The sequence below is a fragment of the Micromys minutus genome (genome assembly GCF_963924665.1).
Source record: "Micromys minutus genome assembly, chromosome: 3".
NCBI classification, from domain to species: Eukaryota; Metazoa; Chordata; class Mammalia; order Rodentia; family Muridae; genus Micromys; species Micromys minutus.
In genome coordinates, this window is record NC_137972.1 from 82572652 (window position 1) to 82589826 (window position 17175).

At 40.0% G+C, this 17175-nt stretch overlaps 1 protein-coding gene across 1 annotated transcript in view; it reads left to right on the forward strand.

The window, feature by feature from the left end:
- Positions 1-89: 89 nt before the first annotated feature.
- Positions 90-17175, forward strand: part of EFL1 (elongation factor like GTPase 1) — a 123599-nt gene continuing 106513 nt past the window's right edge. The window contains exons 1-4 of the mRNA XM_080914572.1: positions 90-145; positions 913-1018; positions 3518-3585; positions 8730-8814. Coding sequence (XP_080770698.1) covers positions 928-1018; positions 3518-3585; positions 8730-8814 — 244 coding nt within the window. The 5' untranslated portion in view covers positions 90-145; positions 913-927. The remainder of the gene's footprint in view (positions 146-912; positions 1019-3517; positions 3586-8729; positions 8815-17175) is intronic.

Consider the following 17175-nt stretch of genomic DNA (forward strand, 5'->3'; position numbering starts at 1 on the left):
GAAGGGAATGACGTAGCTTCCGGTGGCGTTCTAGTCGCGCGCGGGTCAGAGGTCACAGGCCCACAGGCTCCGCCCCTCAGCTCCTGCGACTTCCGGCTTGAGCTACTGGAACCTAGAAGTGTGAGTGAGGTGCGGCGTGGAGCAGGTGAGTGGGGGGACTTGCTAGGGATGCCGGCGACGAGACGGTGACGGAGACCCAGGGGTTCGTGTCGGTAGGGCTGAGCGAGGAGGATCCGGAGCAGCTGCACCTTGTTAGGGATCCGGGACCCTCGGCGGCAACGACTCCAGGAACCCAAACGGAGGACGGGCTTGCAGACCTCGGTTTGCTTTTCTAACTGGGGAGAGGGATAGATGTGTCCTGCACCTGTTGTGTTTATAATCACGTGACCCGAAACTTTTAAGGACACCCAGTGCGGTCACAGAGCCGAACTTCTTAGGTCTGGTGAAAGCCAGCAAGCGTGACAGAACGACAGACTTTCAGGAGGGGCTGAAGTAGGGAAGGGCGTGTGTATGTGTGTATGTCACTTAGCAGGGCACCTCTGTACGCTTGTGTGTGGGAGAGACTGAAGCAGGGTGTCTCTACCCCCCTCCCCGTGTCTCTGTACCTGGCTCCCTGCTGCGTGATTCATCCCTCTGCAGATCCGGAAACTCCCAGCGCACTCCACAAGTACTGTCAGCAGAATGTGTGGACTTTACAATGGAACTTGGGCCCAAACAACTCTATCCCGTCAGGGTCAGAAGGAAATAGACGTGGCTAAATACTCATAGGGTTCTCAGTTAAGGAATCTGAGGTGGCTTGTATGCCCAAGGATCTACATCTCAGTTCCTTCATCTGTTTTTTTTGTTTTTGTTTTGCTGTTGTGCAACCCCCATTAGATTTTGTACCATTTTTAATTTGTATTTAATTTTTAGTCACAGGAAATAACCATGGTGCTCAGTGGTCTTGATAAGATGATTCAACTTCAGAAGAACACTGCCAACATTAGGAATATCTGTGTTTTGGCTCATGTTGACCACGGTAAGACTTTTAAAATTGATTTTTATTAACTGTTTCATTGGAGCGATGAAAGCAATGCTTGATAAGAAGTTGGGGGGGGGGGTGCGTGCTGGGGAGATGGCTCAGTGGTTAAGAGCACTGACTGCTGCTCTTCCAGAGGTCCTGAGTTCAGTTCCCAGCAACTACATGGTGGCTCACAACCATCTGTAATAGGATCTGATGCCCTCTTCTGATGTGTGTGAAGTGTACTATTCATATAAATAAAATTAATAATTCTTTAAAAAAAAAGTTGTGTGTGTGTGTGTGTGTATGTGTGATGTCAGAGAAGCGTGCTGTGGAATGTTTGAAATAAATTAACTGGATTAACTGGTGCCTAGTGTTCTGCACACTATGTCACACAATGCTTTTGATTTTCAATTTTTGTTATGTTTTACAATACGGAAAAGTTTTTTGAGATGGCAAATGTGTGCAGTTTTGGTAGAATGTATCTCCTATAAATCCTATTTAATTCATCACGTACTGAGTGACCATTTGCTACGTTTTGTTAGGTTTATCTGGAGCTAGACATTTATGAGGCCACTTACTCTGCTGAAGAGGCTTTAGGGACTGATTGGATGAGATGGGGGTTGGGGGATGTGGATAAGAGTTTTGAGAACTGGAGAATTGGGTGGCCAAACTGGTTAAAGAGAATTGTTAGATAGGCCCTTAGGGGCTATAGGTGATAGGGGGAGACAAGCAGTGCAAGTGGAGGTGTAAACAGGGCCAGAAGCAGGTGTGGCTGACATGCAGGTGCTTGTTGATAGGCTTCGAGTAGACATTGCCTTGACTCTGCTTTATTCTGAGTCATTTGCAACTCTTCTAAACAGCATTTAGAAGCCTGTTTGAAGCCAAAGCTACTTAGCATTTTTAAGGTGAGGAAGAAGCAAGAAGGATCCTGTCACAGACTTCACCATTCCTGGGAGGCTCTAAGGAAGTATTAAGTTCTCCAGCTCTGACATTCTGAGAACATCTGTTCTGTTAGACATCCTGAGCTCTGAGGGTGTTTTTTTTTTCAAATTACTTTACACTGGAGTGTCAGTGTACAGCCTATGTAAACGGTGGATAATGAGAAAGAATCTCTTGTCGGTGAAATAATAGTCATTAACATTTTTATTAGCGTGTTGGGGGCCATTAGGAAAAAAAAAATAAAGCAAGAGCAAAGTATTCAAATTGTAGATTAAATTAGACTGGTAAAGGTGCTTGGGTGGGTTAAAAGGCAGGAAAGAGGCTTGGTGACTCTTGTCATTAACATGAGCTCTGAAGAGAAGGCAGTACTGAAACAGAGAGGGCGGATCACTTGTAGGAAGACCTAGCAGCTAATGCTGAGTTTCAAACAAATAATCAGTGGCTGTGGGCCTATGATTCTGTGTGCATGTTTGGAGGATATGGAATCTAGCCAAAGGTTTTTGGTGTTTTTTTTTTTTTTTTTTTTTTTTTTTTTTTTTCTGTTGAGAAACAGATGGCAGATTGACTAGTATGTGTATATCCAACATCAAACATTAGGCAAGGGACTCAGCCTTGCCTCGTAATTCAAAGTCTCCTCTTTTGTGGTGCATGCTAATGTGTGTTTGCCACACTTGTACTTACAATGAATTCTGCTCTGTTGCACAGCAGGAAGGTGATGTTCTAGAATTATATACTGACACATTATTTAAGATCTTCAAGGTCCCATTGATTAGACTCTGGTTTATACTGTTATACAGGTTCCACAGACTATGGATTTACAGACTACAAAAAGCTGTATTGTAGAAAAAAATCCAACATTTGTTAGGCCCACCCAACTGTGGACATTGAATATGCTCTTATCATTCTTTAAGCATGGGTACCTGCTTATGATGCTTGAAATTGTGTTAACTTTGGAGTATACTAATAAAGGTAACTGTAAATGAATATCTGATTATGCAAAGACTTTGTTTTATTATACAATAGACTCCAGGTTTAGTTTTTAACTGGATTGCATTGGCTCCTTCAGTGTAGCCCTCCTCGGGCAACAATAGAAAAACAAATTTTCTTATTAAATAAGTGTAACAGTTTAACTGGCAAATGCCAGCCAGGGTCACACAGGTAAATACCACAGAAGACAATGTGTTTTTTCCTGGTGATGATTTACCCAGAATACTTTTCTGAGCTAAACACTATTGTTGCCCTTCTATTTTTCTGAGCTTTTAGAGCTTGTTTGGTTGGTAAGTTATAATCATTTTGATTGATTTCTTAAAGCTAGTTATTGTAACTATAGTAACTAATAGTAAACATTGTAAGAGATGGTTTGTATTTTGATCTCATAGTGGTTTGCCTCATCAGTTAAAAAGTTTACTATATTTTACCTTGTAAAGTCTGCCTCAGCTTAAGAAAATTTCTGTTCTTAAAGTTAATCTGACACCTTTTCGAGTGAGATTGGAGGGGTCTACAGGGAGATAATACAGCATTATAGAATGCTAACTCCTTTGAGCAAATGTATTGTAATTACTGTTGTTTTAACAGGAAAAACTACCCTTGCTGATTGTCTTATATCCAGTAATGGAATCATCTCCAGCCGCTTGGCAGGCAAGGTATGTTGTTGGATTTGGTGAATGCTTGTTGTATTTTGATGAGTATTAATCAGCTCTCTGTGACATTATGGTCCATTTGCTTTGTCCTTTAGTGATGTAAGCATGTAGAAGAAACTGACAACCCATGAAGTTATTATAAAATAGATGTTGAGAAAAGTTCACTTCCACATTGCGTTTTGTTGCACTGTATTAATCCTATATTGTATAAATGCAGAAGTGACGTGGCGAGGCAGCAGTCACATGATCACAAGTCTTCACTGGTGGATGTGTTGGCTGCTTTGAGAGCATCATTATGTGATGGGAAATGGGAAGAATAAAGACCAGTTTCTGTGCATTGTACTTGCTGGAGTGGAGCTTTTGCCTAGAGACCAACAGAATGTGTCAGTTACCTAAGATCTTGAAGATTAACCTCAGTAATCTAAGAACCAAAGAAAGGCCTGAGGGTCATGTTGAAGGTTCTGTTTTAGGGGCTGGTGACGTGACCTAGTAGGGAAAAGTGTGGAGCCTTTTGTCCTGCATTGGATTCTGGGAATCTACATGGATATCTAGGCAGACCACTCCTACTTCTCTGACCTCTATGCAGGGTTTGCATGCGTGCTTGCATGCACACACACAAATACAAACATAACTTTTAAAAGAAAGAGTATGTGTTCTACCTGTATGTTTAAAGAATTTAGAATAACATTTTTCATAGTAACAAAATAAAGAGTTAATTCTCTCTGTAATGGACCTAGTACCTAGTATGTAATCAACGGGATTGATCAGGAATAATGAGATGAGAAAATAGAGAAACAAAATTGAATCAACAAAGTGGACACTGGAAACTTAGAAGGTAAGATTGGAAATTTGAGGCTGTCTGTGTGAGAATTGGCAGGTTGGACTTAGTTATGAAGTACTTCCTTCCCCTTGGGAAGGCAGAATGACAGTAACCAACATAAGAGGAAATAAAATAAGGTGTAGTTAAGGGAGGTAGAAAACAGATATGTTATAGAAAGCACTAGGGAAGCCAAAGACAGCTAACAAGTTTAAACTTACAGCCACACTTAAAGTATCCAGGGTGATACTTTATATCCAGGACTTGAATAACTTATCGCCATTGGCTTATCAGTTGTAAGGATACAGCACACCACCCAGTCATGACAGGGTAAAGAATAAGCGAAGCCTTTGGGAGGGAGTTTGTGAGGACTGCTATACTTGTTACATTCTCTGTAGACATAAATTGTTTTAAACTATAAAGTTTGTTAATTAAAATTACAGCAGTATAAACAACTTGTGATCACTATGATAAAAACTTTTATTTCCATTGTTGAGGCATATTTGGTACTTTAACCAGCTAAAGCCATTGTACTCATTGTACTTAGGAAATCGATGAAGTAAAGCATATATAGATCTTTGAACTGACTGAATGAAAGATGAGTAGAGCTGACAACATCAGCAAGATAGGTCAAGGACGAGGGATGGGTGATAATAGGAGTGAGCAATGCCATACAGATTTAAGAACTAGGATACAGGGCTGCAGAGATGGCGCAGTGGCTAGAGCACTGGCTGCTCTTCCAGAGGTCCTGAGTTCAATTCCCTGCAACCACGTGGTGGCTCACAACCATCTGTAATGGGATCTGTTACCCTCTTCTGCTGTGTCTGAAGACTGCTACACTGTACACTTATATATAAAATAAATAAATAATAATTCTTCAAAACAAAACATGGGAGAAAAAGGAACTAGGATATAATAATTATTAACCTTATGCCAGTAAATAAGTACTGTGATCATTTAAGAAGTTGAATTTTAGTTCTACCTGAAACAGTAAAAATCTATAGAGAGAAACCCAGCAACAGGGTATACTTGTCAATCACAGGGCATACCCACCAAGTCCTGGGAGTAGATGATAATTCAGAATTCTTTTCAAGGTTACCAGGAGAGGAGAATTTTATGTCAACCTTCTAACTGGGATAAAAAGTTACTTTTACAGCTCACTTGATGCTCTTGTGAAAACCTGGGTTCTTGGTCTGTTCCCAGCATCTACATGATGGCTCACAACCTCTGTAACTTATTTCCTGAGGTTTCTATGACCTCTTCTGGTCTGTAGATACTGTGAACAAGACATACATATAGGTAAAACACTTACACACATAAAGTAAATAGAAATAAAATCCTAAAACATTCTTTACTAGCAAACTATTTTAAACTAGTATAATTTAAAACGGTGGTTCTTTATAACTGGTTGAATATCTCAAGCAATTTAAGAATGATTTAAATATGACTATATTAATGGATTAAAGGATATCCAGTAAAATTTAACACTATTGTGTTAAGTCCCTCTCACAAAATAGGTTTAGAAGATAATCTTACTTAAGTTTTTTTTATAAAAAATTATAATAAATATTTAATTTAATTATGAATATTAAAACTTTTCTATTTGTAAATATGTAAGATTGGTTATTGTATCCTTGTGCTGTTTGTATTTTAACTTCTAGTTTACAATATTTGGAGATTACAGCTATAACAATAAGGCAAAAAAAATACTGTGAGTTTTGGAAAGGAAATGCTGTTCGCTAATAAATGCTATGACTTCGTAGAAAAGTAAAACTAAGTGGCTGGAGAGCTGGCTCCATGGTTAAGAGTGCTTGTTGTTTTTGCAAAGGCCTTGGGTTCAAGTCACAGCACCCATATGGTGGTTTATAACTATCTGTAACTCCAGTTCCAGGGGATTAAAAGGTCAAAACTAATAAACTGTTAGAATATAAATAAAGAATTTAGCATGATTCAGAATGTACAAGTCATTGAAAAGAAATACACAGCAATAAGACGACAAAAGATTTTTAAATCTACCATATAATTTAGGCTAAAATTATTGTAAAGAAAACTCAAATAAGAAAGTTATATCATGTTCCTGTTTTGGCAGACTCAGTATTTAAAAACTTGATGGTTTCATGTTGATTTGTATATTTGGCAAATTGGGGAAAATTCTGGGTTTTTTTTCCCCTAATTAGATTGGCTATACCCTATGCCATTTTAAAGTCCCAAGAGCAGGATGTGGTGCTGTCTTATAAGATGGTATGGCTTGTGAATGGTCTGTAACGTGGTTAAAAAGCTGGGCTATCATATTGGGTGATGAACTGGAAACATACATATGTGAGAGCTCGACTGATTATAGCTCTAGCACTTCAGATCTGTGGAGAAAAGATGGCTTCAGTAAAGGGTCTTTGAGAAGTTAGTTATGTGAAAGTAATACTGAGCTAACTTGTACTTAGCAAACAAACGCCACCTGCATTTCTTAAAATTTACAAAAAGCTTAAGCTTTTAAGAAAATTGTAATAGATGTTACTTCTGTGACCATAAGGGAAGATATCTAGATTTTACCTTCTCAGTCTACGGTATGAAATCTACTGTATAAAAGTTGATTAATCCTGCTCCATTAAAATAAATAGCATTTTTATAAGGTATGCCACAAAGTGAAAAAAAAAAAAAAACAAAAAATGCTTTCTAATTAGGAAAATCCAACAAACATTTAACGGACAAATAATAATCAGAGACTCTTTATAATACCTATCCCAAACAAAAGTGCAATGTAACCTATAGAAAGTGAACTTTACATGGGATGCTAGTGGAAGATGAATGCCAAATAGCTACGTCAGGACAGGAAATGTTGGGAAAGTACATATGTAAAAAATGAAATATGCATCTGGTTTAGAAATTGATGAGATTATGGAGAAACCAGAGCGGTGCTCTACTGTTGAGTGGAGATTAGTCCAACTACTTTTGGGGGAAAATGTAGAAATATCTGGTAGCATTGAAGATGTGTAACTTTAGTGATTCCAACATGTCACTTCTAAAGAGTGTACCAGAGATAGGATACTAAAATCTTTTCTTTTTACATTTATTTATTTTAACTTTATGTTTATCGATGGTTTTGCCTGTAAGCATGTCTGTATACAGATCCCCTGAAACTGGAGTTAATGAATGATTGTGAGCCACCATGTGTGTGCTGGGAATTGAACCCGGCAGTGCTTTTTAACCACTGAGCCATTTCTTCAGTCCCAATCCAAACTTCTTATCAGCTCACTCACATTACTTCAAAAGAGTGAATTTACATGTGTCTACCACTGGTAGACTGGATCAGTAAATGTAGGTTTAGGAAGGAGAATCTTTTTTGTTTGGTTGGTTTTTTAAAGTTTTTATTAGATACTCTCTGTATTTACATTTGAAATGTTATCCCCTTCGCCCACCCTGCTCCCATCCCCCTCCCCCTCTACTTGTCTTCACAGTGGTGCACTATCTCCCAATCACCCTCTCCACCTCAGTGCCTTGGTTTTCCCCTACATTGGGAAAATGTGCCCTCCCTGGACCAAAGGCCTTGGAAAGAGAATCTTATAATAATGAATGACTCATAGGTACATCCATCAAAATGGTTGGCTTGGGAACTTAATATTGAGCACCAAACTGTGACTTGATATATCTATGATCTCTCATCTTATATTCTCTATTATATAAGGCTGAAAGCTTGCTATTCAGAATAGCTGTGGGTCCCATAGCTATGGTGATGGAAGTGCTTCTGAAAACCAAGGAGTTCATGTGGGATGAGAAGGCGTGTCGATCGAAATTAGCACGTTATTTTCAAGGATTTTTATTGACAGACGAGACTACATAAGTTACGAATTTATAATGGAGAGAATTATTGACGTAATGCCAAGTAGCACTTTATCTATAAGCAGTAAAGCTTTGGGAAAGCCGTCTGCTGAGGTTTGATATTGTAGATATTTCTACTATGCCGTTCTTTTAAAAAGGAGAAAACTGTTTTCATGTTTAAGATCTGTTACTTTGGGGAAAAGTTAAGTCTCATGCCCTAAAGACCTTCTGTTTCTTTTGGATCTCATCAAGTACCCCTCCAGCTCCCTTTGTGGATTTTTGTGAACTATTGGATGCTTTCTGGCTGAGATATAGATGAGCAACACTCTGGGGATGCAGTGGTGTATTTGTGGCAATGCCTTTCAGTTTGTCTCTGACAAACCTCACTTCTCCAGCACCTTACCACTTAAACCATCCAGAGCTGTGTATAGCTTATATGTTGAAATGAATCTAAGCCCATTATAATGTTACATTTTAGTCACTGGAAAGTGAAGATACATGTGTTGTGTTTTTCTAGTTAAGGTACATGGACAGCAGAGAAGATGAACAGGTCAGAGGGATCACCATGAAGTCCAGTGCCATTTCCCTACATTATGCAGAAGGTAAACCTGTGTCTGTCTGTCTGTCTGTCTGTCTGTCTGATCTCATCTTTCATGCCCTGCCCCTTCTCTTTCGGAATTAATTACGTGCCTAGGTTTCTTTGCTTTGTGTCCCATGCATCTCCTCCTGGCCTCTCCAGATGGTCTTTGTCAGAGTCAGGCTGTCCAGGCTTATATGCAGATGGGGACCGCTGACTGGCTTGAGGGCAGAAGAGCTGGCAGTTCACAGCTGTCTGTCTCCAGCAGGTGACTGTGTGGATCTCTTCACAAGGAAAGTCAGGAGCTAGGGCTTTTCTGGCTGGTCCTTAGCCTTCCATTTTCTGGGTGAATCCTTCTTCTGCTCCATGGTCTGCACATGAGATTTGGAGTCTTGGTTATGTAACTGTGGGTTGCCCTGACTACTGTGCTGATCAGTACTACCTCGCTATCCGCAAATCTGGGTGTCATTCTGATAGTGACACTTAACTCTCTGACAAAAATAGTCAAACAAATGTCATGAGATGTATGTTCACAAAAACTTTGTATTAGTGAAAACATGCGAGAAACTTAAAGTGTCAAGAGGAAAAAGATTAAATGAATTGTTACATCCATGCTGTGAAGTATTATCTAGCTGTTGAATGCTTGAATATATAGAATTATAATTATCTAGGTCATATACTTATAATTATATAGAAAATGGCAAGTTTAGAAACAGAATGCAAAGTATTTCTTTGGTATGAATGTGCATGTATGCAAATAAGAAAGGCTTCTGCAAGATTCATTTTAAACCTTCCCAGTAGATATCTCCAGAAACTGGATTATGATGAAATTTGTGCTTTTCAAAGTATTTATTATTGTACTGTTAGAAAACTTAATGCAAGGTGTATATTTTGAAGAAAATAATAAAGAGTTCTTTCCTTAATGGAGTGATCTGTGGTTCATCCTTCACAGTGTAGTGTATCTCTGGCTCCAAGAGAGGCACCATGTGGTGTGTGGCCATTTTCATTGACACTGCCGTCTTCAAACCAGTTTTATATCAAACTACTTTGGGGACTTTTAAGCACATTAATTTACAGTGTGTAGTATTTCAAGTAATGCTCTTACTTGTTTTTAAATGCTACCTCTCTTACTTGAGTGGTCTTTCCCATTCTGTGGCCGGGGGGATCTTGCCATGCTATTTTATAGATTTGAGGAGATTGTACCTTGTCATCTTCTATTCTCATACTGTCCTAACTTCAAGACCCTCTAGCATCAGCTTTAGTTGTTGTGCCCCAACTTTGTTTCTACTCACTCTCACCACCCTGAACCCCTTTATTCAGATTTACTTGTATACCATGAAATTCAGCTATTTCACATTCTTGCTTTCTTTCTGATAGAGACTGAGAAAATGGCTTATAGGACCCTGAGACTGAGTGATCTCACATGTTTTCTTAAACTCTGGCTTTGGGAAGTTTTCTTAGACAACCCCTGTCATTTGACCCCCAAAATGGTTGTGGCCCACAGGTAGAGAATCACTGCTCTTCAACGTCCTAAGTGATACAGTGCCTTGGAATCTTTTAGAATGCACATGTTATATCTATATTTAAAATTTAAACAATTTGAAATTCATGGACTAGTGTTGCAGTAAATTATAGGAATGGCTTAGTCTTTTATCGGCCCCAGTGATCTCACTCTGTGGACGCCGCTCTAACACGGAGCCGAGTGCACGGACTCTGTCCACAAGGGTTTCCTTCCCAGGCAGTTCACTGCTTCTGTCCCAGGTTTGGCGTCTTGTTGCCAGGCCTTACACACATACACCCCAATCCGAGCGGGCTTTATGTGTCCCACCAGTACATCCTTTCAACTCAGTTAAGTCACCACATCAAAGAGCACACCAAAAACACTCTGATCCAATTGATAAATAATTTGTCCACCTAGGTGAATCAAATGATCTTGTACAATTCTGTCTCTTATGAAACATTGATAATAACCTTATTTATGAAGGGATGCACCAGGAGAAACACAGATGTCTGCTTCCATCTCCTGTAGCAATCCCCCCTTCTCTTCTGCTCCTCCTTTTCCCAGCCTACCTCTCCACTGTCCGGTCATGTCCGCCTTAACATAAACCAACAGACTAGTCTTTGAGTAGTCTCTAAAGGCATATTGCCGACATTTCTGTTTATGCTCATTCTGAATATCTGTGAGGAGATATTGCCACTGCAAATTGCATTCTTACTCAGTCTTTTAAAATACATTTACAAGTTTGTCTTTTTTGTAATAATAGATAGTATGTTCTATTATAGAATATTGAGTAAAATACAAAAATGGAATACAAACCACTCTTAATTTTACTGTTCTTTCCCCAGTTTTTATATTTAATTGGCCAGAATATTATGTGCACCTGTATGTATGCAATGAAATAAATATATAACTTGTGTTCTCCACACACAGCTTATGGCTTCCAACATTAGTCAGATACTATTGTTACTTATGATTCTACTGGCTCTGGGCTGATATTGTCATTTATTTCACTGACTGAGATTATCTGGGTGGGACTGGATGGACTATTTCAGCTTCATTGATGGATGACATATGGGACTTTTCACTTACAAAAGTTATGGTAATTTTAAAAATCATTAACTTTCAAAATTTTAAAATTCTCTGCAGAATAAATTGCAGTAGTGTTCAGTTCCTAAGTGCTTTTCTTTGTAAATGTAAGCATGTAGCAACTTGATAATATGGGACACTTGGGGTTCACTTGGGGAGATGGGAGCCACAGCAACAAGGCCCGGTACAGGTTCTTTCTCCTGGGTAAGTATGGTGAGCAGGTTCAGAATTCACACACTCAGGGAACTGATACCCCACCCACCTCCAGTGACACAAGGCCAACAGGCTTCCCTTTCTTCCTGCCTATGTTTTAGTCTAGAAAGGAAGGATTCCCTTTTTGCTCATTTTGACTGAAAAAAAAAACCATTTCATTTCTCCTCTTATGACAATGTTTTTTTTTGTTTTTTGTTTTTTTCATTTTGTGAAGTATGTCGTTGATGTCAGGCTTAAGGTAAAACTTGGTGCTGAATCCGGAGCTAGATGCCTCGTGCATGGCTTTATTTAATCTTCCCAGCATCCCCTGAGGTGGTTATCCTTACTATACTTATGTGCAAACTGGACTTCACAAACTGAGGACAGTAGTTTCTAGAATACAGTGGCAAGCCAAGTAATTACATTCCCAGCCTGTTCACTTGGACTGCAAGTCTGTTGGAAGCTGGGCTGGGCTTCAACTAATTCTTCCTGAAGCTTCATTTCTTTCCACCACGGATTTACTGGGATTACTTCTGGACATCTTGTGGCCAGTGTTACCCACATCACTGTTGTCCTTGGCCATTGCACAAGATGTAAGCCACATGGTCTGGCCTCTCTTGGTGGCTCTTCCATATTTCTTTGTGATTCTAACACCTTCCTGAACCTCCTACTATTCCTTCTTTACCAAAACTTCCTCTGCAGCCTTCCCAAGGCAAACATCAGCTATCCTCAACATCTCTAATGATGTTTCCTCTTCCTTGGTCTGACCATACTTCTCCGTATGTTTCTTATGTCTGAATTAGGACATGAGCTTGCCATTCTTACCCAAAGTCTCACTCCAATGCTTGATTCTGTCCTATTTTAAATCTTTCAAGACTCCTGCCTTTCCCTTGCTCCTTTCTTTAGTATTTGACCTGATTAGGCCCCCAGATGATTTTGACAGCTGACTTCTAAGTTTCTTTTACATATGACTTCTCCTGTTGGGTCCAGGAAGGAAGCCAAGAAAACCCGATTCAGAGACAGAAGCTTTAAAACAACAGCTTTATTTTTTGAGTATTCAGGGAGGCAGCCATTTCAAGATCTGAACCTTGTCCCCAAGGAGAAGCCATATTTCATTTGTAAAGGATAGGAACACAAAGCACAGGGGACCTGAGCTACAGTGTTACCCAGTTGTATCTTTACATTGGTTAAGCAAGGGAGTAGTCATTGGAGACTGGGCCATATCCAGGATTTAAGGTCCCTTAATTCATTCTCCTAGACATTATTAGGTCTGGAGCTCAGGGTGATAAGGGGGTAAAGCAATGAGTAGGTCAGCTGCTTGTAGTTGACATAACAGGCAATTAGTTATATGTTTTTACAACTTATGCCCCTCAGTTTAGATAACAGCAATTTCTATATTCTTTACCAGCTAGTAGACAATTAAGAAAGCATTTGGAGAAGTGGGATAGGTGTTCATTTCTAGGCCTGAGAACATGACATATTTGGCACTGCCATCAAGATAAAGAAGTTGTCCTTGAAGTGGCTGGACTCAGACACTTGTCTTCTTATAAGTTGTCCCTGAGATGTCTGGATTCAGACAACTATCTACAACAGAATCGGTTCAGCTGTAGGGAAGTGCACAACTTCCCCAGTGCCTGGGACCTTGAATTTAGTTTCTATAAATGAAATGATAGTACATAGAATAAGTTTTTTTTGTTTGTCCTCAACTCTCCAAGGTAGCTTGTATTCCCCCTAAAATGACTCCTCTTATGGGTTGGCCTTTAAGTAACAATGCTATTTAGTTTCTGACTTCCTTACCTGCTGCGGTGGCTACTTTCTGGATTCCAGCATCACCTGAAACTGATCATCTTTGGCATTTCAAATTTAAGCATTTGTTGTTGAGCCTGGTAGGACACACTTTTTCCACCTACTCAGGAGTCTGTACAGGAGGATTGTTTCAGCCTTAGAGTCTGAGAGCAGCCTGGCTTACATAGATCTCAGGAAGAACAGAAAGTTAAAAATGGGACCAACTGAAGAATAAAAATGTATTCAGATTCACTGTTCCCCTCTTTACTGACTTTGCTTTTTCCTGCTCTTTTGCCCTCATGCTGAAGTACCCAAATTTTTATTTCATAAGATTCTGATTTTTCTGAGCCCCCTGAGCCTTCGTTAATTGATCTGTGCCTTGTACAGCACAGGGCTGTCCCTTGACCAGCCATCTTCCCAACATCTTTGTCCAACATTGTTTTTGCTTTCTTGATCCTCTAGTCCGTCTTCCAACAAAACTTCATCCTGATAAAGTTCTTTTCTATACCTCTTCCTCTTCAGCCTTACAGGCCAGCTTTCCTTGCTTTTCTAAGAGGCCTAACTTATTTCCCCAACAGCTATTTGAAATCTTTTGGCAGTCTTCCACATAGCCTTCAAACTCCTTTCCACAGACTCAGCAGACATTGCTGTTTTATTTATGCAGAAACCAATTCTTAACTGTTTGCCACCATCCCTTAAAGTGTAAGTATGAAACCTTTGCCAGTCTAATGTCTTTAGGAAAGACCTGTGCTCTGGATTCAGGCCCTACTTAGTGTCTATCTGTATCTATCTTCTCCCAGCTCTGGCCTCCAAACACAGTTAAATAAGTACACACATAGTCCTTTTCAACCTGAGTTCCCCCTGCAGTCTTCTCTCTGGCCCAGGGCTCCTACTTCTATTATTCTTTCAACTGCTCTGATAGGCCCAGCATCTTACAGTAATGACACCCACTGGCAAGGTGACATTTGCAAGAGGATTGGACCTTAATGTCCGACTCCCTTTCCAGGTGTTGTAGCAGAATGAGACACCAGTAAGTAAGGACTCATGGTAGTGTGGAAATATAGCCTCTCTGTTTACTCCTCCACAACAGGCTGACAAAGAAAGGGCTGTTCTCTATGAGGTGAAAGTCCAGGATGTGGCCACAGTCCTGATAGCTGGTGTAGACTGGGATTATACTGAAGAAAACCAAAGGGAATGAAGTAAACCATGGGCAGCATTGCTTGGTCTAGTTTGTTTCTGGTTAGAGGCAGATCCAGAGAAGGCTTATAGATGCATTTGTGTAATCAGAGGACAGCCTATTTTGTTCATAACTTGTAATCATTAATCTCTTCCTTCTAAACCCTCACTTTGATACTCAATGGAAGTCTACATCATACCCCTTTTGGCAAACTACTCATGAGGATGATCTCAATTGTCTTGCTATATTTTCTCACTTAAGAATGCCTGAAAAACAAGGCCATGGAACTTAGTGACCCTGAATGCAGCAGCAGGGATGCATTTCAAACACTACTTGAAGATTTCTGTTACAGAGTGTAAAAACCATTCCTATATTTAAGACATTTTATTGTATATTGTGGGTTGATGTTAAGGCAATACATGATTGGACATTGGGGAGGTAAGCGGGAAAAGAGGCTGAAGGAGCGGAAGAGGAGGCAGGTGGAAATTGACAGAGGAGGAGATGGAGGCAGATGTGTATGTTTGTTTCAGTGCATCTCTAACTTGATGAGGTTGTCACGATTATTTCTAGGGGTTTCTATGGGTTTAATTTATCTTTTCTGGATAGGTAGTTTGTATCTTTGTCTGCTGGTTGTAAGCTTATTTTATTGTGTAGAGGGTTTGTGGATTGAGAATTTAGCATATAAACCTGTTTGATAAGTTATTGGTTGTAGAGTCGTGGTTTTTACCTGACTGTGGAGAATGTGAGTTAAGTCCTTGGCTGGTAGAGAAGCAGCCATGGCGAGTGGTTTCATTGTTGTGGCCTGCGGCTTCGAGAGGGAAATGGTAGCTATGACTGAGATGAGCTAAACAAACCGCCTGAGCAGTGAACTTTGTGGAGCGGGCAGCTTGTGGATCTTGTGATAGCGTCTGAGTGCCCGGCTCTGCACTAGGGTGGCTCCAGCGGAATAAGATTGCAGTGCCGATAACAACAGAACATTTTATTATTTACCATAACAGTATATAAATACATATAATACAACATATCCACAAATAGAAAATAGACTGTCTTATGCCTTATAAGTCTATCAAATTATAAACTGTATTAGCATTCTGTTGTAGTTACAAAATATCTGAAATAATTTATGTAAAGAAGAAAGGTTTATTTTGGCTCAGGAATGTGGAGTTTTTGACCCAGGCTTATTTGGCTGTGGTTGAGATAGCACACACCATGAATGGACCATGTAGCAAATAAAGTGTCTTACTAGAAATCGAGAGAGAAAAGGGAAAAGATTAGAGTCCTGTTAGCCTTTGAGGGCACTGTGGGTGACTTAAGACTAACCGCTGGTCCCCACCTCTTAAGGGTTTGCTATCTCCAGCAGAGCCAAGCAGGGGACTAATTAGACTTTTGAGGGACACTTCAGATCCAAACTGCAGAGGAAACTCTGTTAATGATTTGTATAACATAGCCCTGTATGTTGATTTAAAAATACAAAGACAGTGGTAATGTGGAGAGAGACCTGTATTGTGCCACTCTGCAGGTACTGTGTAATGTATGTATATAGTTGGTGACTGTCTTCAGAAATATGTGTCACATAACTAACTTTCTGCTTATGTTTCTGCTATCTTTGCTCATTTAGATGTGGTCTTCCCTTTCTAATACACTGAAATATAAAAAAAGATACTTGCATGCAGTTCAGATCTTTATCTGAATGGTGAGTTTTTCTCTTGTTGAGGAAAATTTTCTTGTGAGCTTTCTTTATGAGTATCAGTGTCACCTGTCATGTTTTGGAAGAGGACTACTTAGTGCACAGAGGCGCCTTTATCCAGGCACTGTTGACAGCTTGGTTCAGAATAGTTCCTGTACCCTTTTAAAATGAAGGGTATAACAGTGTCTCCCACAACTCCATTAGCAGGAATCAAGTGATTTCTACCGTAATTAATTTCAGACTGACATTTTCTCAGTTGCCAGGAACATAAGAAAAATATTTTGTTGTTTTACATTGTTGCTTGGCTTCCAGTCACCTAGAACGAGGCTTATTCAGAATGCCTAGGAAAGAGGGCAGGGGGGTTTCTGTCCCCAAGTGCTGCATCAGGGATCCCTGTTTCAAACTGGAACGTTCCCACCACCCTCCTCCATCAACAGCAGAGAGAGGGAGAAGGATTCTCTTACAGATTGGAAGATCATTCGGCATACTTTCAGGACTTTTTATTTATAATTCCCATACAAATAAGTTGACAAAAGCTTAGTTGGCAGAGTACTTTCAGACATACACAAGGCCCTGGGTTCAGTCTACAGCACTCTCGATAGTGCTTGTGTGTGTATGCCTATAAATTTTAGCATTCAGGAGATGAAGGCAAGGTACAAGTTCAAGGCCATTGTTGGCTGTATAGCATGTTCAAAACCAGCCTGCAATACATTAGATTTTGTCTTTAATATTATGTGTGTGTGAGAGAGAGAAGTCTGTTGCAGTAAATATTAAATAGTAGGACTTATCCCGTTATCGGCCCCCTCAGTCTCGCTCTGAGGACTCCACTCTAGTGTGTGAGCTGAGTGCACAGACTTTGTCACATAGTCTGCAAGCATGCTCTCCTCATGGTTCCCTCCTCAGGTGGTTCACTCCGCCTACCCTGTTGCTTCTGTCCTGGTGGATACCACTGCCCCAG